Genomic DNA, 24222 nt, shown 5'->3' with positions numbered 1-24222 from the left:
TTTAAAACAAAAAATAAATAATAATATAAAATCTCTTATAAAAAATAAAATAAACTTATAAATAAATACAAAATCAAATTTCCAGTTTCATGAAAATGATCTTTTACGATCACCTGTACAACAAATAAAAATAATGTTTACATTAGACATTGTGTAATCATAACAAACAGCTAATTGTGTTTGTCATGTAAAATGAACGCGTAAGGATAACCCAAAGACATTTCGCTGTTGCTTCCGTAGACGTTTTTTCTTTCGAGGAATTTATTTATGTCTAGAGATGTTTTTTCTAAAATATAAACATTGGATATTTTCAAATTTATGAGTTTAATTAGTTTGTGTTATATAAAATTCATTAAATGAAGGATACTAAGAGTCTGTTTGGCATTATTGGGGAGGCCAAAAGCATTTATTTTTAAAAAAATTGAAGCGTTTGATCAATCAGTAAATCTATTTTAAATGAACCAGAAACAATTTTTCGGTTGTTTGGAAGAAATTTTAAAAAAATATTTCTCAAAGAAAACAGAAGCAGAAAATTATTTTTTTAAATCAAAATATTCCTATCATATATACATATTTACCAATATATTTCTTATATTTATTTATTTTTGTGGTGACTTTTTTATGTTGTGATTTCGCATGAAAGGAAATTCTTCCTTTAAAAGAAAAAATAAATTGTCTTAATCTTAAAAGGATTCTGCACTTAAAGAGAACTTTAAAAATATAAACGAAATTACAATTTTATAAATATAAAATTAATAATCGAAGGAAACTAGTGAAAATGCAATTTTGTCTAAAAGGGCAAAAAGTTCGATCAACTTTTCTAATGACCTTCATGTTTTTAATATAGTATTATAGATTTAAATTATCATGTTAATATTATATCGATATTTAATTTTTTTTATTTATCTATTTATAATATTAATTGAAAATTTAAATATGTACATTTTGATTTAATAAACAATGACAACATGCCTAGTGAAATTCCACAAAGTGAGGTCCGGGGAGAGTAGAGTATACGCAAACCTTACCACTACACCGTGGAGGTAGAGAGGCTATTTTCGAAAGACTCTCGACTCACATGTATCGAACCCAAGTAAAGGAGGAATAAAATAATACAGAAACCATAACGGCTAAAGAGAAAAACAACGTAATGTCTATAAGAAAAAACAATAACAACAACAAAATAATGTGATAATCGAAAAGCAATAACAACACAATAACAGTAGCACAACTAGTCGTATGACAGGCCCTAAATCGTCGTAGGGAAATACTACACTCTACCCTACTAACCTACTATCCTAATAAGTAACATCCACTCCTTCCTATCTAAAGTCATGTCCTCGGCAATATAAAATTGCACCATGTCCTGTCTAATCATCTCTTCCCAATACTTTTTCGGCTTACTCATACCCCTCTGTGTGCCCCCCTAAGTCCAACCTCTCCCATCGCCTCATTGGGGAGTCAACGCACCTCCTCTGTACATGCCAAAACTATCTCAGTCTCTCTTTCCTTATTTTATCTGTCACAAAGGTCACTCTCACCTTCTCCCGAATAATCTTATTCTTAATCCTATCAATCCTAGTATGCATATACATCCATCTCAACATCCTCAGTTCCGTAACATGCATCTTCTAAACATTTGAGTTCTTGACTAGTCAGCACTCTACTTCATCCAACAAGGACGGTTTAACAGCCACTCTGTAGAACTTACCTTTAAGTTTAAGTGTAACCTTCTTATCCCATATTACTTCAAAAACAAGTCTCCATTTCATCTATGCTACCACAATGCAATGTGTGACATGATCGTCGATGTCTCCACTATTATAAATGACGGATCCAAGATATTTAAAGTTTTCTCTCTTGAGAACAGACTGAGTGGTAAGCATCTCTTCACGCTCTCTTCATCTTATGCAACACTGAATTTTTTAATAATTAAAATTTAATTAAAATTTTTATAATAGATATTTAAAGTATTTTTTCTCAATAAAATAATTTTAATATTCAAGTGCTTTGACAAACCACACATTATTAATTAAAAAAAAATAAAACTATAAAGTAGTGCAAAATAATATTGAGTGTCTTTTTGATGAATTTGGATATATTTAATGTATATACGCGCTAATTATAAATATTGGTCAATATATATAGGATTATATTGTTACTACCCCCTCTACCCCATTATTGCCTGTGTACAAGTTTTATATCCCTCATTGTACGTCTTCGTTTGAGTAAGTAATGATTGCTTAATCATATATATCCTTCCTTGTTAGTTGTAAAGAAAAAGAAATTTTCTTTAAAAAAAAAAGAAAAAAAAAAGATATACTCCGTCTGGACCTTCATTCTATTGTCGTAAAAATGACGTTTATTAAAAAAATTAATAAATATAATGTGTAATTTACTAAATTATTTTTATTTAATAAATATCTCTTGAAAATTAAACAAATACAAATACATTATTAATATTATATGTGAATTTAAAATATTTTAATACTATTTAAATTAGTTTTGGATTAAGATAATTAATTATTATTTTTAAAAGAGTGAGAAAGAAAAAAAAGAAAAAAAGAAAAAGAGAAGGGAGACAGCGCTGTGAGAAAGAAATAGAAAAATAGTGTAAAATTAATTTCAAATCTATAGAGAAAAAATCAATTTTAGAAAAGAGGAGTCGTCACTTAATTTTTTAAAGAAATTAAGAAAAACTTAATTTAAAAGACCCTAACAGATTTAAGTCTTAAAAATTCAGAGAAAAAGGTACGAGGTTCTTAATTCCACTTTGACAAGGTGTTAAGTAGGGGTGTACATGGACCGGGTTGGTTCGGATTTTTTACAAACCAAACCAAACCATTTGTGTCGGGTTATTAAATCTATAAACCAAACCAAACCAATAAAAGTCGGGTTTTTCGATATCAATTTTTCTCGAATTTTTCGGGTTTTTTCGGGTTTCTCGGGTTTTTTGGGTTTTTTTGAATTTTTTTGGGTTTCTCATAGTATCTAATAAAAAGCACAGAGCAGTGCTTCTTAAAAAGAGTTCTAGTACAAAATATCAACATATAAGATGGAGGCACAACACTGTTTGAAGTTTCAACTTTATAATATAACTTTATAAGATAAGTTTTTTTTGTATATTATTTAGATGGGCTACTCAAGTCCAAATCTAAATGTAAGAAAGAAACAAAAATTATGAAAAAATTTTAAAAAATATTTATAAATTACATTTTAATAAATATTTTTATGTATAACATAATTTAAAAGTAGTATATCTATAATCGGATCGGTTTGGGTTCAGTTTGACTTTTTTTAGTTAAAACCAAACCAACCCTATAATGGTCGGGTTTTTTTTTCAAACACCAAACCAAGTCAAACCAAACCACTAGTCGGGTTTTTTTTCCGATTTGGTTTGGTTTGTCGGTTTGGTGCGGTTTATCGGTTTGTCCTGTACAGCCCTAGTGTTAAGCATTAAAAGTGGTCGCTAACGCGTGGTTATCTGACAATTTGAAAATTATTTGACTAGCTTTTAAAATATTAATTTAAAAGAAAACGAAGACTTTAAAATTATTTTTTAGAAAAAATGATCAAACTTAAACATTGAAAATAATATACATGTATAAAAAAAGAAGTAAAGTTTACCAAATGCCTAAGTAAAGGTAGAAAATCATCTAAAGAGTAAATTAACATGAATTGATTTATCTTTAGGAGAATCTAATTAAGTTAAAACAAATTAAAATTAATATCTAAGCAAGCATAAATAACATAAGTGAATAAATTATTACAACCCGAATTAATATAAATAAACAATAAATAACAAATGAAAATATTGTTTGACACTTAGTTTCTGTACGCTGGATTTATCTTTAGGAGAATCTAATTAAGTTAAAACAAATTAAAATTAATATCTAAGCAAGCATAAATAACATAAGTGAATAAATTATTACAACACGAATTAATATAAATAAACAATAAATAACAAATGAAAATATTGTTTGACACTTAGTTTCTGTACACTGGACTAAGCTATTGAGTCATCTGCGTTTTGGGCCTTAAGCACAAATTTAATGTATATCGCAGATGTATACACACTGTATATCGGAATGTATATATACTGTATACAGCGTATACAACTTTATTTCTGTATATCAAACTGTATACACACAGTATACCACCTGTTTGTTCCCTGTATCTGATGTATACCACTGTATATATATTGTATATCAGTGTATACAACATTGTTTTCCTGTATATCAGACTATATAGATACTGTATATCAATGTATAAGACACTGTTTTCCACATGTATTCCATGTATACAGCCCAATATCAATATATAAATCATGAATATTACCTTCTTTTCCATTTATCAACTTTCCAGCAAATCAAACAAGATGACGGGAGACTCAAAAACTCAACGATATGCAAAGATGGGGTCCAAAGATGGACTCGAATTGATATCACATGCACACAAAAAAAATTACATAAGCATTTACTTATTTTAAACTAAACCAAGGAACATATAATGATATTTTAAATTATCATATTGATGAGCATCCTAAAAGTGAATAACAAAATGCATATATGTGGACAAAGGAAAGGAAAGAAGAAATATATATATCAAGTAACTAAAGAACACGGATTTAATATATACGATATACTAGCTCAAATTTTAAAAAAAGAATTAAATCAATTAGGCCATGAAAGTTCTAATTGAATAATAACTTTAAGCATATTTTTGTTATCTAAATCATGTTAAAAGAAGAAATTAAAAACATGAAAATATATATTTTCAAAGAAAACTATTTGGAAAAATAATGAACAACACTAAGATTTTTCATGAAATAATCCTAACACATGATAGCTAATTAATTCTAATACATGCTAACGATAAAAAAAATTCTATCATTAATCTAATTATTTTAATACATGCTAACTAAAAAAATAAGACTACGAATCAACTAAATATAAAACATGAAATAATTAAATAAAATAAAGCAGAGAAAAGATTTTACCTCTTTCCGGGCAGCAAGACTGAAGACGATGAGCGGAAGACAACTTCACCACCACCCAAGAGCTTGATGGAACTCCAATCTATAAAAAAAAAAGATTAAAAATTTAGACTCGAACCTTCGTGGGTTCGACGTTATAAGAACACTGTTCTTAGCCTAAATTCGACTTCAATCTCCTATTTTCCTTGAAAAAAAATATAGATTGAAAGCTAAAGATTTTCACAACTTTTAGGCTCGAGACAAGAGTCCAAAATCCTAGCCAAGTTAAGAAAATTTCTAACTTTAGGTGGCTAAACAACCTCCCACCTCTTTTCTCTTCTTAATAAGAATATGAGCATTTATATAAGCTCTAAAAACTTCAAATTTTCATACAATTTTCGATGTGGGAGATTGTGGATTTTTTTTTTTAGAAAAACTAAAATTTTCACAAATGCAAACTATAATTAAACTAACCTAACTAACATTATATTTAGTTAACAATAAAATCTTTTTGATATGATTTTCGAATAACTACATAAATAGTAATCAAATATATAGTTTATAGAAATATGTATATTATACTAAAATTTATAAAAAAATAAAAATAGTTAAGAATAACATGAAAATATCTTTGTTTTTATAAAAGCTAATTATTTCAAAAAATGTTTGAAATTCAAAGAAACTCGATAGCTAATTTGCGTTGTGAATGATCAAAATTGGGTGTCAACAGTATTAAAAATATTTTAATTATATATTCACCACATTTTAATCATAATATATTGAATTCAAAATCTATTGTAATTATTTTTATTTTTTTCTCCTATTAATGAGATATATTATTGTATTAAAAATATTTTATTTATATATTCAGCACGCACATTGAAACATGCATATAATATGTATAATATATTGAATTCAAAATATATTACAATTCGAATTCAAAATATATTACAATTCGAATTCAATATTATACATTGTTATGAATTTGATTGTTTTTACTTCAACAAATATAATACATTTCTAACAACGTAAATTAATTTGAATAGTACTGAAATGTTTGAAATTCATACATAATACTTATAATGCATTTGTATAGATTTTCGTTATTTATTCACCACGTGCATTGAAACATGCCCGTAATATATATAATATATTGAATTATAAAACATAATAGTTATTTTTATTTTTTTCTCTTATTAACAGTGCTAAAATATATTCTTGTATTAAAAATATTTTAGTTATATATTCACCATGTGCATTGAAACATTCATATAATACAATATATTGAATATAAAATCTATTATAGTTGTTTTTTATTTTTTTCTCTTATTAACGGGATATATTATTTTATTAAAAATAGTTTATATTTATTTCTTTTATTGAGTTAGAAATGCATTATATATGTATTTACATAAAATATTATTTAATTTAAAAAGAAGTAAAATTATTATTTTTTCTAATATCTAATTCAAAATTATATTTAAATTAGAATAATTAATTATTATTTTTAAAAGAGTGAGAAAGAGAAAGAGAAAAAGAAAAAGAAAAAAATGGACCAAAAAAGAAAAAAAGAGAAGAAGGAGAGAGAGGAAGAAAGAGAAAGGAGAGAGAGGAGAAGAAAGAGAAGAATTTTTGCTATTTCTAGTAAGAAAAGTATTGCCATTTTTTATAAAAATAATATATATATAAAATTCATAATTAATGTTATATAGTATATTATTTAAGTAACTGAGTCGTATAAAAATATATGTTTTGGACCGTTTACTTTATTGATCCAGATTCTTAACAATAGATAGAGATAGCTGTAAATGGGCTAATAACAAGTGGATTATTTGAAGAAAACTTACATAAATATACAATATTAAGAAAATATTTACTATTTATAGCAATAAAAAAAAATTCACTGAACACTTATAATACAGTTTTAATACATATTGCAGAGAACTATTTATAAAACATATATAATACAAGTTTTATAGATGGATACTTATAATACATTATGTTAGTTTCTTACTATACAAACATAATATATATTTTAAAACACTTATAATACATTTATATTGTATGCATAATTCACTTTTAATACAAGTATAGATTTATCATAGTATTGCTATGTATTGCTATAAATGGTAATAAATAAAAAAATATCGCTAAAATCAGTAATTAATTTTTAAAAAACACTCAATCAAGTAATTTTTCCATTATTTGCAGGGGAAAATCATATAAAATTTTAGCCTATAAGCTTTACTTACTATCTTCTTTTTTCCCAAAAAAATGATTGTCTTCTCCGTCCTTCCTTTTTCTCTTGCGTCTTCTTCTTCATCCTTCATTGGCGTCTTCTTCTGCTGCTGCTGATTCGTCCATCTTCTTCATTCTCTTCCTTCTCCTTATTCTTCTCCTTCTTCTTCTTCTTCTTTAAAATTCAACGTACCGCAAATATGAATCGTTTCGAGAAAATTATATATCAAAAGACTCAAAATATCGAGGGGATTTCATATCTAAACTTTGGGACTGTTTAGAGGTTATTTTGAGTTGATTGAGATTGAATAGTCGGTGTATACTTCATGTGTAGTAAACGTATATATCATATATAGTTAAGTTATATTCAACCTGAATGTATCATAATGTATAGTCAATATATAGGTAAGTTATATCGTATAATCAGTGTATATTTCCTATGATTTTTGACAAACTATATTGTATAATCAATATATACTTTTATGAGTTTTGACTATTTTTTATTTAAATAAAATATAATTATATTTATTATAAACTAATCGTTTTATTATATATATATATATATATATATATGTGTGAAACTATCCCTATTTGTCGACCGTTCAGATAAGCTCATGTCTGTGGGCCAATAAGAGTTTGGGTTATTTGACAAACAGACCCAACCCAATATAATTCATTACTGGGCTATTGTTGAAAATATCGCAAATATATGTTAGAGGTTACAAGATCACCATTAAACTTATCTTGAGGAAAGCAAATCAATGTACCGATTTTCTAGCTAACAAACGGTACAAACATGAAGAAAATTTGTTAATCTAAGAGAAGTGATCAAGAATATAATTTTTTTTTTCCTTGCAGATTTAAGTCATGTCACTTATGAATGATTTTAAATTTTTATAACTTTTTTTTTAACTCCTCAAAAAAAACTGAAAATCCTGAAAGTGAAGGTCGTGAGTAATTGAAGATGATATCTTATTATTGCTTAAGAACTTAAAGAATTACATATTACTCCCTTCGTTTCAATTTATTTGATGTAGTTTGACTAGACACAAAGTTTAAGAAATATAGAAGACTTTGCAATATTTCAAAACAACCATTTTTAAAAGAGTGATCTTTGTGATTTTTTGCCAAATGAGTGGGAATATTGATAAAATATTGATAGTGTCATTAAATATCTATCAAATAAAAAAAATATCATTCTTTTTTAAACTGATTAAAAGAAAAAATATGTCATAGATTTGGACGGATGGAGTATATATATATACCTTCGAGCTTCAAGGACAATACCCCACACCGGAAGAGTTAAAAAAAACAAAAATATAGGATAAAAATAAAATAAAATTTTAAAATGATACGTAAGAGTAAGACAAGGGAAAAAAATAATGACGTGATCATAGACAGAACGAATTAGTGCATTTTTGGCTTAATTTATTTTAAGCAACTTATAAGTTCCTAAGTCAAACAGACCCAATTATTTTTGGGGCTTATTTTAAGCACAAAATGATTTTAAGTTAGCTAGCCAAACTCTCAAAAAAGCTGAAAACAACTTATTAGCAACTTATAAGCCAATCCAAACGGGCGCTTAATCTTTATATCAAACACTTAACATCTTTCGTTTCTCATCCAAACACAATATTGGCTTGTATCTTTTTTTTTTTTTAAATTTTCCACCCGATGTTTGAAGTTCATAGAGCCCCGATTAAAGAAGGATCGTGCACTGCAGGCCCATTAGGGGTGACAACAGAAACATCTCTATATCCAAGGCTCAAAATCAAGAACTTTAATTAAGGAAAAGTAATTCCACCGCAGCAGCACAACCTGATTCATATCTTTTTCTCTTTCAGATTTCTTTAATTAGTTGGAATTAGCATAAGCACGAGCGTTGTACACTTTGGAACATGTATACTTAGTAGGGAATGATGACAATGACCATCAAAAAAGCTATGTGAAAGCTTAATTTGACCAAACCAAATACTATGAGGAGCAGATACAACTCAAAATGGAAAACCTAACTCCAACTTTCTTAACAGTTCAACTGCAATAATAACCCAAATCCAAAAACCAAACCCCAACACCATTGCAAGTCAAAAAAGAGAAACTACTAAAATAAAGCAAGTCAAACATCTAATAGGAAATACAAAAGAAAGGAAAATAAAATTTCATGAACCAAGTGGGGTAATATTAAGTGAATGTGGAAGATGAATATATTGAAAATAGTAATATATCTTCATTTTCACATTCTATATTTCTCAAATAGTGGTGATGGTAGGACAAATTAGTCAAAAATTGAGGGAGAGGTAAACATATACTCATTTTCTCTTTAAATGAAGCAAGTATTCCCTTAGGTCCATATTATATTCTGTTTATTGTTTAAGTACATCCTTTAAGAATTTTAATTATTTTTAAAAAGTAAGTTATGTTTTCACTAAATTATTTTTAATTAAATATAGTATGTATCTATTTAATATGGCTTTTTGGTTACATAAAGCCCACATATTTAAAGGTAAAATTGAAAAAATAAATATCTTCTAATTACATAAAAAATTATTTATTTTGAACTAATATAAAAACTAAAAACACTGTATATTATAAATCCGAGGGATTAATACATTTTAGGAACTCCATTAGTCAAATAGGATCAAATTAACAGTTCTACACTGATTGTGCAAAATATTTGCACCATAAGGCTTTTAAAAGATAATTAAAGACAAATTGCCATGACATATATATGTTGTCTACACTCAGAATAGTGATTTGTGGGTTATTCTCCTGTCAATAAAAATTAAAGATAGATTTTATACATAACCCACAATCACTATTCTTTGAGTGTCCACAAGATAAGCTCCGCTTTAGTATAGCAGCCCACAAATTACACAAGAAAGGTAAATAGATCTAGAAAAGTTCTGTGCAACGAATTCAACTGAAAAAACATGCAGGAAATTTTGAATTTAAGATTTCCATTTGAGAGATCCGACCTGCTCAACCAACTCGATATTGAATGCATGAATATTTGCTTTCTTTTTTGATAGAAAATGTTACCAAAGGTAGTTTTGTTCCAATTCGTGACTTTCATACCACCACATTGTCAGTTAAACAAAGAAAAACAATTGTATTCTAGTTATATAATATAATTACAAATTGAACTATATATCTTTTGCTTATAGAAAAAGAAAATAAAAGAAATTGTACACAAAAAAAGAGAGAAAAAAAAAAGTTTGAATAAACTGACTATTGGTACTATTGAAAGCAGCCAAATTAAAGGGGTCATATTTGAACAACAGTCACAAACAATGAGAGGATTAGCAGCAAGAACAATTGCATCCGAATTTATTAAAAGTACTCTAATTTAATATAATGACTCCATATGGGGAAAATCCACTTTCAGGTAGATAGTTGGTATATTTATATTATTTAATTATAATTCGAAAACTAGTTGTCATTCCATTTGGAAGTTTATGTTTGGCTTCACACGAGGTTAGGTGAAGTCATTAACCATACATTATCATTCTCTCGAAAATAAATAGTAATAATATAACAGCACATTCTTATCTAGTTTATAATAACAATACGACACATTTTGTTGACATTATAATCAATATTTACTCATTGTAATTTGAACTTAGTGGATAATAAAAAATTTCTTGTTTATTGATATAGTAACGAAACTTTATTATTTCATGTACATACACTTATAAGATGGACATTTTTTATTTGAAATGTATAGGTGTAGAATGTTAGGACAATAAGCTCAATAACCATTGAGTTGAAAATTAAATAATTATATATATGATTTGGCTAAAATTATTAAATTTGGTTGATCGTGTATTTTAATTACCTTGTACATCCGCCTTTATCATTGTATTTTCATCAAATAGAATAATGATGTAGAGCATATAATTAATTAATACATTTAAGTTATAAAAATGATTTTGAAATCGGATGAAATAATATTATTTTATTTTCTAAACATTTTCCCGGGGTAGACCGATTGTTCCTCCTTATTGTACACATTGAAACTTGTCATGTTCCAAATACATTTTTCGTCCATCATATATTTGGTAGGGACATTGAATTCAACATTTTTGGAGGTTCATGTCTAAAACGTAAACATGGAGTTTGTAATTTACTATTACTTGTCCACTCAAATTATATGACTTTGATGGAGTCAAGGTCTTTTCACAAAAAAATATGGCATGATTGTTGTCATTATATGCTTGACTTTTATTACGTGTATATTATTTGTCCATATATTTAGCATCCTCTTCGAAGAAACAATCACGATGACTCCTTTGTTAAAAGAGTTGTGGAATAATTTGTTTTTTAAAAAAGATTGTATGAATTCAAGTACTCATGTCTCTTATGATTAATTTTATTATTATTAGCTTCTGTAGTAAATTAGATGTTCACATGATTAACATTAACTAATCTTTGTTAAAGTAACACAAGAGAGTGGCTTTAATATAATCTGAAGTGAATACATATTCTTAGGTAATTATTAATTATTAACTCCAAATACATTTATTCTCACCTAATAATTATATCAAATATATGATTTAATAATAGATCACCTAAAATTAAGTAATACTCCATATATTATGCTTTACAGTATAACTTTCAAAGTTTAAATTATTTGATTTGGTAACTAGGAAAAAATAAATACTCCAATACAAATGACAGATGAAGCATACAATCAATGAATACAACTAAATCTAAAAAATTTGGGCATAAAGTATAAATATACATGTGAAGATGAACTCGCTATAAATTTTGGAAGAATATTAGAATTTGAATTCATACTTTGAATAGCATAGTAAGTGCAATTAATGGTATGAATTTGTTGATAGAACCAATCAAATAAATCTTGAAGGTGCCTTTCAGTATTTGCACCCTTGCTCTAACGAAGGAAAAATGAACCATCTAAATCCTTATTAGAAGTGAATGCAATATATGATTCTTAAGTACTAACATACTTTTTTAGAGCTCTTCATACGTGGAATTTATTATATTTACATTTTTTCATGACAGATTTACAGCTAGGGCTGCTTATCGAGCGGATCGGACAGATAATTTCATTCAACGATTTGGCCTATCGAGTATCGTTTTTTAAATTTACTAATTCGCTAGCCAACCTATAAGATATCGGTTGATTCGCTAACGGATTACCAATTATTGGACGGTTATCCGGTGGTGTATCGAATAAACTATAAGAAATTGGTAGGCTATTTGACAACGAGAAAGAACTTAAATTGACATTGAAAATGTGGAGTTGATTGAAGAGAAGATATACCATCAAACAAAATTCAAGGATATAATGGCTTCAAATTGGTGAGTCATATTTTTATAGAATTGTGCATAACCAGAGCAAAAGACTTATGTCAATTGCCTACGGACTGAAAAGAAGTGTAAGTATATGGTAATTCTTAACAGATTAACGATTTATCCGATAGGATAATTTAATAATCTGCCCCCACATCAATAAGCCGTTAATTATAAAATTTTAATTCGTTCTTCAACCATTTATTCGATAATTCAATACCAATAAATCAATAAGTTAATTTTGTGATTGACTTATCAATTACTATTGAACACCCCTATTTACAGCTATTGATGAGTTACTATATTAATAATCTTGCCTGAGTAACTTTAGCCTACTTGTCAACAGCCCCAAAAAAAGAAAAATAGCCGACAAAATGACAAATAATTAGGATAGTGATGTGTTAAAAAATAAACTCTGCCTAATAAGTTTATTAATGACTCACTAGAGAATGGATTGACAAGGATTAGAAACAGGTCAAACTAGGTCTCCCGGGCACCGTTTGGTACCAAACACGCGGTTTAATAGTGGAGTAGAAATTTGTTAGCAAGTAGTAACTACAACTACAACATGTATTCAATATCATTGAATAAGTAAGGTCTAAGAATGTAAAATATATGTAGAGTTGCAAATCTCACCTCTTTCTTGAAAGATAGAGCTATTTTCGATAAATTTTAGCTTAAAAAATATCAAAGAAATAACATAAAATTTGCATGTACCCATATTTATATTAAATTAATTTCTCAATACGTGTGTTGCATATGTATACCACTGAAGAAACTTAATTTCTTTCATGATTATGTAAAGTAAAATTATATATATAATGAACTACAAGTTTATGTAAATAATTAATGTGGATCTTCATGCCACGACTTAATTATTGAGGTCAACATTATTGAATATATATATATATATATATATATATGTGCGCGCGCGTAATTTTGCAGAAGACAATACAATACTTTATCTATATCATTTTTATCATCTCAAGATAATTATAAGTGTTAACGTAAATTATAATTCATATCTTGCAACCATAAAAAGAATATTTCACATTTTCTGAAAATAATAATAATTAATAATCACATTTTTCATATAGGTTAGTAGGTTACCAAATTCTATATCACCAATCCATTTTCCTGTGGTAAAAATTATAATAATAACCTTAGTAATTCATAATATGAAATGTATAAAAGACCTAAAATTTGTTATGAGATTATGACAATATATCTTTGTATTTATAAATATTACTCTGTAACACCCCTCAAAATTTTTCCAAAGATTCGGACCCTTCTTGTGTTCGGGAGGGGTCGAACCCGAGTATCTTGAAGTATATTCGTGAGTTAAGATGAGTCTCTGAGGGACTGAGCAGTGTTAGAGGTGATGTGGGGTCACCAAGGACCCCTAGGACCGAGCTAAGTCCAAAAGATCCGTCGTGGCTAAGTTTAGGATGAGTTTGTATAAGGGTCGACTTTTAACGACCCTATCTTTTGAAGTACGTCAATCTGGGTGGCCCACAACCTATCAAATTAAAGGTCGTTGAGTCTTCTTTTCAACGCCACCAAGAACGTAAATTTTGGAGTTCGGAGTCAAAAGATATGACGATCCTAAGATGAACTAGCACGGCAGGAATTTCATTTTTTGGCCTCGGTTGCAACTGCTAGGGAAATGGCCTTGGCGCTGTAAGGGCGCGACGCGCCACTATCGCGCCAGAAGCATGCCTCAGTAGTTTGGTCCTTGGCGCGACGCGCCACTAAAAGTTGTGCAGGGTTTTTCAGGCTAAATTTCCAGAACCCAGAAAATATGGCCTTGGCGCTGTAAGGGCGCGATGCGCCACTATCGCGCCAGAAACATGCCTCAGTAGTTTGGTCTCTGGCGCGGCGCGCCATTACGAGGTGTGCAGGTTTTAGGCGTATTCAGCCTGGCGCTGCAATGGCGCGACGCGCCACTATCGCGCCAGGTGCATTTTTGCCTATTTTCAGACCTTTTGAGGAGGGGTAATTTGGGAACTTACCCAAGTTATATATGTATTCCCCTTGGTCATTTGGGAACACATTTTTCAGCCCCCACTTTCTCTCTAGAAAAAAGCCCTAGGAGTTCTTCTCTCTCTCTCTATTCTACTTCTTCTTCTTCTCCATTTCCAACAAGAAGAGTTCCAAGAGCTTCAAGATTTGAGTCCTCCATTAAAGACCCAACACCAAGGTTTTCTTCAAGTCTTCACTAAGGTATGTAAGGCTATCCAAAAACATGGGTTGAGTCCACCCATGTGCCCTATTCTTGTTTGAGATTAAATGTTCATAAAAAAAATGGAGTTCCTTGGTATGGGTTATGGTTGAATGAGTTTTGTTTCCTATTTATTTAATTCTATATGTGTCAATGTTGTTGAGCTAAGAGGTTCCAAAAATGAGCCCTTATGTGAGTATGAGTTGATGAAGAAATGAGTTGTGAAATATGTTTTATTTATCTTCTTAACTATGTAGATTATGATAAAGGATGTTACTTTCTTGAAAATGTTGCTCAATATGGAATGTCAATTTAAAGTATTAAAATTGTGATAAGCCTCAGAGATTTCTCAAATGGATGAAAGAAATGATTGATTATATCTAGATGATGCTACATGTGTGCATTTAAATTTCTTTTGGAGATGTGATTAAGATTGATTGTGATAGAGTTGATGAGTTGACAAGGTTGTAATGAGACTTGTCGACATGATTTGATTGAGTTGATTGGATGGAGTTTTATGAGCATTGAGTCTTGGGAGGAGTATCGAGCACCGAATTGGACAAGAGTATAGTCCATACTCGAACCCAATACCTATGTTGCCAAACATACGGGGGATTGAACCGTTAAAGTCGGATGCTTCCCCGAGAGATTTATCCTGACATTATAGGACTTGGTTGGATTGGATCCATGAGTGTTTGATTCGTTCATACCCTGGCAAAGTATGAACGGGCGCGGCAACAACGTCGTTTTGTTGTACCTTCACTGGCTCATAAGTGATGGTTGTCGGATAAGAGAAACTCCCAATAGGTCTTGATAGTACTCTGAGTCAGATTGAGTTGAATTGTATGTTATTGGTCCCGTCTAAATCATATTCTTGTTTAGACTTAGGACATTTGATTGAGTTGTTATTCCTCTTGAGTTGAGCTTCCGAGTTGATAAATTCTTCCTTGATGTTCGTTGTATTTGGCCATTTTACATACCCGTACATTTCATGTACTGATGCCATTTGGCCTGCATCGTTTCATGATGCAGAGACAGGTACTAGCGGTCATCAACCGGCGCTCCGTTGAAGATCCACATACGCTCCCAGCTAGTTGGTGAGTCCTCCTAGTTCCCGGAGGATGTTGAGTCTTCTTATACAGTTTTGTTGTCATTTCCTTTATATTGATTATTGGTAGCCATGGACTTGTTATTGGCACCTCTTGGACTTAGATAGAGGCTTCATAGACTGGAGTGTGGGGAGGTTGAACGGTTATTTTGAGGAATCTTATTTTATGTGTTTGTCGAGTTTATAAATGTTTGGCCTTCGGCCCTCCTATTGTGAATAGTAATTCATTAATTGAGTTTCCGCTAAGAGAATGTGATTGAATGAATGTGTGACTGGACCAGGTGGTTCGCTCGGGGGTCAGAAATGGCCTTCGGGTGCCGGTTACGTCTAGGGTACCCTCCCGGTTACTAAGGTTATTATTATAACCTTAGTAATTAATAATATGAAATGTATAAAAGACCTAAAATTTGTTATGAGATTATGACAATATATCTTTGTATTTATAAATATTACTCCCACCCTTCACTTTTATTTGTCCGCTATACTAAAAATATACTTTTAATTTTACTTATTTCTTTTAAAATATCAAAAGAATATATATAGTATTAATTACTCATCACCCAATTCATTTTTCAAGATCTAACACTAAACATCAAATAGTATGATTATTGTGGTAAAATACTCATGGTAATCATTATTTTTATGGTGTGTGCCAAATAGTAACTGGACAAGTAAAAGTGAAGAGAAAAAATAAATCCTATAAATTATAAACGCTTGATAATTATGGAATAAATGAATTAGGTATTCTATTTACTTTTGATGCAGTCTCTTTTGTCGTACACTTTCAAGCAATATCTTTTATCATTAAAGATATATGCATGCATTCAGTGAAAAGATTTGAGAATGAAGATCGTCCTTAAAAATACATGCCTTTGATATCTCCAGCACATCATTAAGAATTAAAATTGGAAGATTTCTTTCTCATGTTGTAAAAATATTGGAAAATAGCATTAATATGAGTTGGGTGCGCGAAAGAGGCAATCAGTATTTGAGTTTAGGGTTGTTGACGGTTGATGTATGTCTTTGTTCTCTTACCTTGTTTTTCTAATTTGTTTTAACGAATAAATAAGTTGGAAAAAATTAGTACAATTAGAATGAATATGAGAAGAGGCAACTCTTCCCGGTTCTATTCTCTTCAAAACGTAACTATTTTTAAAAATTAAATAATATAGGATACTTGGTAAGTACAAAGGGTATTTAGGTAAACTAAGTAAATGAAAAGGATATTTAGGTAATTCAACTTTTAAGTTAGAGAGCTTATGCTTTTAAGATAGTATAGATAGCTATAGATTAAATATTTAATTTTATCAATCGAAAATAACAACATCAAATATTAATATAACGTTTATAACAGTAGACATGACAATTTTACTTGATTTACTTCTTTATAGAAAATTTTAATAGTTTAATTAGTTGATTATAACTTTCGTTTTATTGGTGTGAGAGTACGTCCCAATTTTTTCTCAAGCCTTTAAGAAATTGGCTAATCAAAGGGATGTTTGAAAATTCTATGCTTAAACCCCCAAAAGGAAAATTAGGTTCAACAACCCCCCCCCCCCGCCATACTCTTATCATTTATTCTTTCTCTCTCCATATAAAACCAATTTTGTTGGACTTATTTTCCTCCGCTTGAAATCCCCTTCATTCATCAACTCTTATCAACTCATATGGCATATACATCAACTACTTCCAACTGAAAGGAAAGAAAAAAAGAATTTCAATTCCCCCACACAAACACAAGAAAAAATGAATATCTTCTTCACACTCTTCATCTTCCTTTCTCTTTTCACATTCTCAAAATCAGAATCCACTTGCAAAAACAACACAGATTTATATCTTGTTTCAAAGGCTTTCACCTCTGTTTATGGCTTCAACATCTCTTGGTTCACCTCAAACTGTTCCTCTCCAATAACTCAGATAAACTTATCTTCAAGAAACCTCACTGGTACAGTCTCATGGAAATACTTAAGAAATTTATCTCATCTTCATACTATAGATCTATCAAATAATTCTTTAAAGGGTTCTGTTCATCCTCTGTTTTGGTCCATTTCATCTTTGGTTCAAGTCAATTTGTCAAAGAATAGGCTAGGTGGAGCAGTTTCTGTGGCTAGAGCATCATCACCTATTCAAAGACTTGATCTTTCTTTCAACAGGTTTACCAACTTAGGCTCTGTTTTTTATGGTTTTCCTAATCTCACTTCTCTTGACCTTTCACATAATGATATCAAGATTTTGCCTTTTTGGTTCACCAACCTAACCAAGCTTGAAAATTTGAGCATTTCTAGCTGTAACATTTATGGTAATCCAGAACCCATTTCACATATCAAGTCACTGAAACATTTAGATGTTTCCATCAACCACATGGATGGTAAGTTTCCCAATGATTTTCCTCCTCTGTCCAGTCTTGATTTCTTGAATATCTCATTCAATAACTTCACTGGGGTAATACCTCAAGACCAGTTTGCTAAATTTGGGAACTCTTCTTTCATTCATGCTGGGCACTTGCAAACCAAAAATCTCTTACCAAATCCCAAGAACTCCTCACAGTTACACAATAAAAATCATAACTTTACAACCCCAACACACAAAAAAGTGTTGCCTATGAGAGACAAACCTATCAAACCAAAAACACAAAAGCCCAAATCAAGAAAGAAAATTTTAATCACAGCCATTTCATCTGCTTCAACATTTCTAATCTTGGCCATGGGATCAGTCATTTTGTGTCTATACAAGAGGAGAAAAACATTGACTAGGAAGAACAAATGGCTAATCTCAAAGCCAATACAAATACCCTTTAGAATGGACAAATCAGGGCCATTTTCATTTGAGACTGAGTCAGGGAATTCATGGGTTGCTGACATAAAAGAACCAAGTTCAGCAGCAGTAGTGATGTTTGAGAAGCCATTGATGAACCTAACTTTCAAAGACCTCATAGCAGCCACATCTCACTTTGGGAAAGAGTCATTGTTAGCTGAAGGAAGGTGTGGGCCCGTTTATAGAGCCGTACTTCCAGGTGACCTCCACGTGGCAATCAAGGTCTTGGAACATGCTAGGGAACTAGGCCATCATGATGCTATTGCCTTGTTTGAAGCACTCTCCAGGCTTAAACACCCTAATCTATTGCCTATTTCTGGTTTCTGCATTGCAGGTACAAATCTTCTTTTTAACTCAATTTATGTGACACAGATTAAATTTTTAGAATGAAACAGTTTAATTTTGATAGTAAATTCAGGATGCGAGTGCCGATGGTATAATTTGTGTGAAAATATCTAGAGGTGAGCATATTGAATGCGTTCACGTGGTTTGATGGGATGAGAAATAGGACAGGCACTAATAAATGAGACAGAAATCTTTGCAACCATAGAAACGTAAGCAGTAGTTATGATTACATACAACAAGATCGGAGCAGTAAATAGGAATGCGTGAGTTATTTGGATGATAGTACTACCACTACATCATTCAATTTATATGGGCTTTTAATGCTCTTTGTAAATTGTGTCCATTTTTTACCTAATAAAGTCAAACTTTCAAATCTTATGCCAGATTGGGATTTGAAAAATACTCAACTGCATGGGATTGGTTGATACAGAGATAAATAATAATATTTCATGAATTAAAATAATATATGTGAGATTAATTTCTTACGTTTTTTATGTGAAAATAAAATTAATACCTTAATTTAATACTCCCTCCCTTCTATATTAAATAAATTTTTAATCAATGTATACATATTAAAAAAAATATTGAAGGACATAATTTGTAATCATAACTTTACAAGTAGTGTGATTTATCTTCTAGAAAATATAAAATTTTAATAAATGAAAAGACAAATATAAAAAAAATTTAAATATTTATCGTGAATTTTGAATAATTTAATTATTTTAAACAATAAAAAAATTCTTAAAAATTCAAAATGGAGGGAGTAAAATAAAATTAATCTCAAATTTTATATTGAAATTTTTATCTTTATCCTAGGTATCAAAACGCCACTTATATAATGCTCTTGGAAAATTGTGTCCATTTTGCACGATAAAGTCAAACTTTCATAATCTTAATTACCTGATTGGGAGCTCAATTATTCAACCTTGATTCATGATTTTTGGAAGAATGTTTGCACAAATGTTATTCATAAAGTATTATTTTATGGAGGCCTTCTTGAATTAAAAAGATAGAGGATATTTTAAAAGCATTAATGGTTCAGACTTCAGAATAATGTCATTTTCAATTGAAAATGCTTAAAGTTGGAAAATTATTTCATGACATGCATTGATTGATCATTGTAGTATCAATAATTTTGAGGACTCTTCTAGCTAGAAAAGTTGCTCCATTTGATAAGAACAGAATCCAATTTATTTTTCCTTTCAATCAAAGTCATATTTAAAAGCTTATTTAATACTTCCCTTTGACTCAGGGAAAGAGAAGCTAGTCTTATGCGAATTCATGGCCAATGGTGACCTCCACCGATGGCTACACGAGCTTCCAACTGCTGCCACCAACGTGGAAGATTGGACTACCGACACGTGGGAGATACAAAATGGGTCCCAAATAACTTCACCCGGTAAAATGGAATGGCACACGCGCCACCGCATTGCGGTGGGAGTAGCGCGTGGAATAGCCTACCTTCACCACGCGCAGTCAAAGCCGGTGGTTCACGGGCATTTGGTGTTATCTAATGTCTTACTAGCTGATGACTTTGAGCCTCGGATAGCCGATTTTGGACTGAGCCAAACCCGAGCCGATGGATCTACTGAGATGGATGTGTACGATTTTGGAGTTGTATTGGTGGAGCTATTAACAGGGAAAATAGGCTCGGATGAGACGATAAAATGGGTGAGGAGGCTAGTGAAGGATGGACACGGAGTCGATGCGCTTGACTCGAGGCTAAGACTCGGTGGTGACTCAGTGAGTGAGATGGTGGAGTGCCTCCGAGTTGGGTACTTGTGTACAGCGGAGAGCCCAAATAAACGGCCTAGAATGCAACAAGTTTTGGGTTTGCTAAAAGACATACAGCCCCACCAACTCGGAACTCATCCGAGTTGACTCAGTCGATAAATGCAAAATTTATAATCTTTAGGCAAACCACTCTCACTCCAGCGCGTGGTTTGCACGACGAGAAAGACGGACTGGCGTCATTGCATTATTGTACTCCCATGTGTTTGATTGACCAGTAGAAAGTCAACAGTACAAGCCACCAATCCACTTCATCAATGGCATGCAGTCACGTGCAGATCACGTGCTTTAACTTGAGAGGAACATGTTTGCTTGCTTGTCTCATTTTATTCCCCTCTTTTTTTTCTTTACCTTTTTTATTTTTGTAATTTTGTATAGTACTATTTAATTAGAAAAAAAAGTAGAGTTTTGAACAATAATTTGTGGGTAAATTATTTTTTTCCTTCAGATTTTATTTATTTATTTGGGGATGGGGGGCTGTTTTATTTTCTAGTGGAGCAGAGAAGGCAGAGAATCCCACTAATTGCTTGTCTCTTCTAAGGGGCATTAGAATCATCAACTCCTTTAGTTTTCTTTTCTTTTCCCTTCTTTATTTTTTCTCTTTAATTTAAACTTTTCTTGTTTGTTTGTTCTTTTTTCCTTTTCTATTTATTGCCTTATTCCTTTTTCTTTTTTTTTTATAGGAGCAGTCTTTAATTTTTTGTAGAGAGGAAAAAAGGGTGGGGTTTAGTACAATCTTTTTCTAAAGTGATTGGGTCAAATATTGAACCAATGAAGGTATCCCATGAGGACTTTTTACTATCTTATTATTTTCATTATAATTAAGCTTTGAAGCATTTGGATGCCACCAAGGCCACATGGGGTTGCCTTTAACCTTCAAAAAACAAATAAATCATGGATTGGAAATATTAATAGTCAAATTTGTAGGCAAAAATTCCACTCTTATCAACTAGTAGCGCGTAATTTTGACTTGTTCTCAATGGCAGACATGATATTAGCAGGAGAGATATTCTTCCTTTTGTCAATTAGTGACTATTATATGATTTCCTTTTTCTTTCTTTAATAGATGTGCGTACTTCCTGTCATATCATCAAAAAATTGTTCATAAAAGAGATAATACGTAAATTTTCTTTTTGTTTTCTAAAATTTTCATATTATACGCTAAAATTTTACAGGTAACTTATTATCTCTTGTACTTGTTTAAAATGTCAAATATATATCACATGAAATGCCACATAAAGGTTGCGTTCTCTTCCAATTTTTATTTCTCATTTTGGTGTCTCCTTAGACTGCTTCAGTCAAGGGAAAGGATTGGTATAAAAAACCATAGTAGGAGTGATATGTTTAACGAATAACAAAAAGAAATATTGAATTGAAAGAATGATTGAGTGATGGAAGAAGTGGAGTAAAATATTTATCCATTGGTTATTGTATGTTCCAACGAAGATTTGGGGGGTCTGTTTATTTTAGGGATCAAAATAATGAGGGAAAAGTATTTAAAAAGCTAAATCAACATGTATGGAAGCTCCATTTTCAATTGTCTCACTTTCAAAGGTTTGGTGCTTTAACCTTTTTACTTTTCCCACTTTTCTTAGATGTAATATCATCGATGCCAATGTAAAGAAAAAGGCAGAAACATCATTTGCTCCTTATCTTATATAATATATATTGGTTTCCCAACCTAAAATAAGCATCGCCCAAGCACTAGCAATTCGTGAAACGCTGGAAAATGCTATGGAAAATAAATGGCGCAAATTTCACTGATGCAAAAACTATATGATGGATATAATACTGAAAAAAAATGTAATTTCATCGGAGATAGAGACTTACTTTTGTAAAGATATTGAAAGCTTATGAGTTTCTTTGAAAATTTACATATTTTTAGATTTTGGAATATGCCAGCACACAATTTAGCTAAGTTTTCTGTTTCCTTATTACATAAGGTTATTTGAGTTTAGCTAAGTTTTCTGTCTATTAACCTTAGATAAACTACAGAAATAACAATACTAGAAAAGATCTCCTAGGGCCGGGGTTGGTAAGATCTTACAATATATATATATATATTTGCATGCTTTTGAAAATAAAAAAGAGTTTCATGTGCTGTCCATGTAAAGAAGATTGAGACATGTTTGGATCTAGAAATAGGTAAGGGGTAAAATTAAAGTCATCAAATGAGGGAATAGAATGGTCCATAAACCAAACTAGAGAACAAACTGGAAAATAAGTTAAAAGAGTCCACTGAATTGTGTGTGATGACTGATGAACTATGATAAAGAAAGACAGTGATGTTTACATGAAACTACAATTAATTGAAAAATCAAAGCAACCATGCGTGCCGTGGGGTTCTTTTATTTTATTTTTATTTTTTAAATACGGTTAGAACGTGTCGGACTTAAGTGTGTACATAAACATTGATAATTCAGATAATTGTTATGAAAATAACTAACTTGGCAAAAATAATTAGAGAGAGATAATGAGGGAAAGAGGAAAAGAGAGGAGTTGTGCGTGTTTTTCTGTCTACGTGTTTTTCTTCCTCTGCCATTGCACATATATATATAGGTAAAGAATTTGATTACATACCAAGTGGGCAAGTTACCCACTTACAAGTGGGGCCCACTTGGAAAGCATCCAATACCTAACACTCCCCCATGGTTATCAATGATATTCTAGTTTAAAAAAATACATATTATTCTGAACCTCCATAGATATTGTGTCTACATATCTGGTAATACGTCTTGATTGCTGCCTCATTAAAAACCTTACCAGGAAAACCCAGTGGGACAAAACCTTGGCTAAGAAAAAAAGAGTGCAGCGCGTATTTTACTCCCCCTGATGAAAGCTTCATTTGTTATTTTGGAGACGATACATTCCAACCTTATATCTTAATTTCTCAAAAATTGATGTTGGTAATGCCTCTGTGAATAAATCTGCAAGATTATCACTCGAACGAACTTGTTGTACATCAATATCACCATTCTTTTGTAGATCATGTGTGAAGAATAATTTTGGTGAAATATGTTTCGTTCTGTCTCCTTTTATGAATCCACCTTTCAATTGAGCTATGCATGCAGCATTGTCTTCGAATATAATTGTGGGTACTTTAACATCATTTTTCAGACTGCATTTTCTTTGATGAACTGTATCATTGATCTCAACCACACACATTCTCTGCTTGCTTCATTAATAGCTATTATTTCAGCATGATTTGAAGAATAAGAAACAATGGACTACTTTGTATATCGCCATGATATAGCAGTTCCTCCGTGTGTAAATAGATAGCCTGTCTGAGATCGAGCTTTATGTGGGTCTGATAAATAACCTGCATCTGCATAACCAATAAGGTCTCCGCAATCTTTGTTACTATAAAACAAACTCATATCAATAGTACCCTTCAGGTATCGCAAAATATGTTTA

General features: G+C 30.8%; 1 protein-coding gene across 1 annotated transcript; it reads left to right on the top strand.

Moving 5' to 3' along the window:
• The first annotated feature begins 17430 nt into the window (after positions 1 to 17430).
• On the top strand, positions 17431 to 21652 carry LOC129873281 (calmodulin-binding receptor kinase CaMRLK). Its single transcript, XM_055948345.1, has 2 exons — positions 17431 to 19006; positions 20270 to 21652. Exons 1-2 carry the CDS (start codon positions 17605 to 17607, stop codon positions 20896 to 20898), a joined length of 2031 nt encoding a protein of 676 aa, XP_055804320.1. The 5' UTR covers positions 17431 to 17604; the 3' UTR covers positions 20899 to 21652.
• Positions 21653 to 24222: the final 2570 nt, after the last annotated feature.

The sequence above is a fragment of the Solanum dulcamara genome, chromosome 11 (genome assembly GCF_947179165.1).
Source record: "Solanum dulcamara chromosome 11, daSolDulc1.2, whole genome shotgun sequence".
NCBI classification, from domain to species: Eukaryota; Viridiplantae; Streptophyta; class Magnoliopsida; order Solanales; family Solanaceae; genus Solanum; species Solanum dulcamara.
Note: the sequence above shows the minus strand (reverse complement) of the source record. Positions and strands in the feature narration are given on the sequence as shown.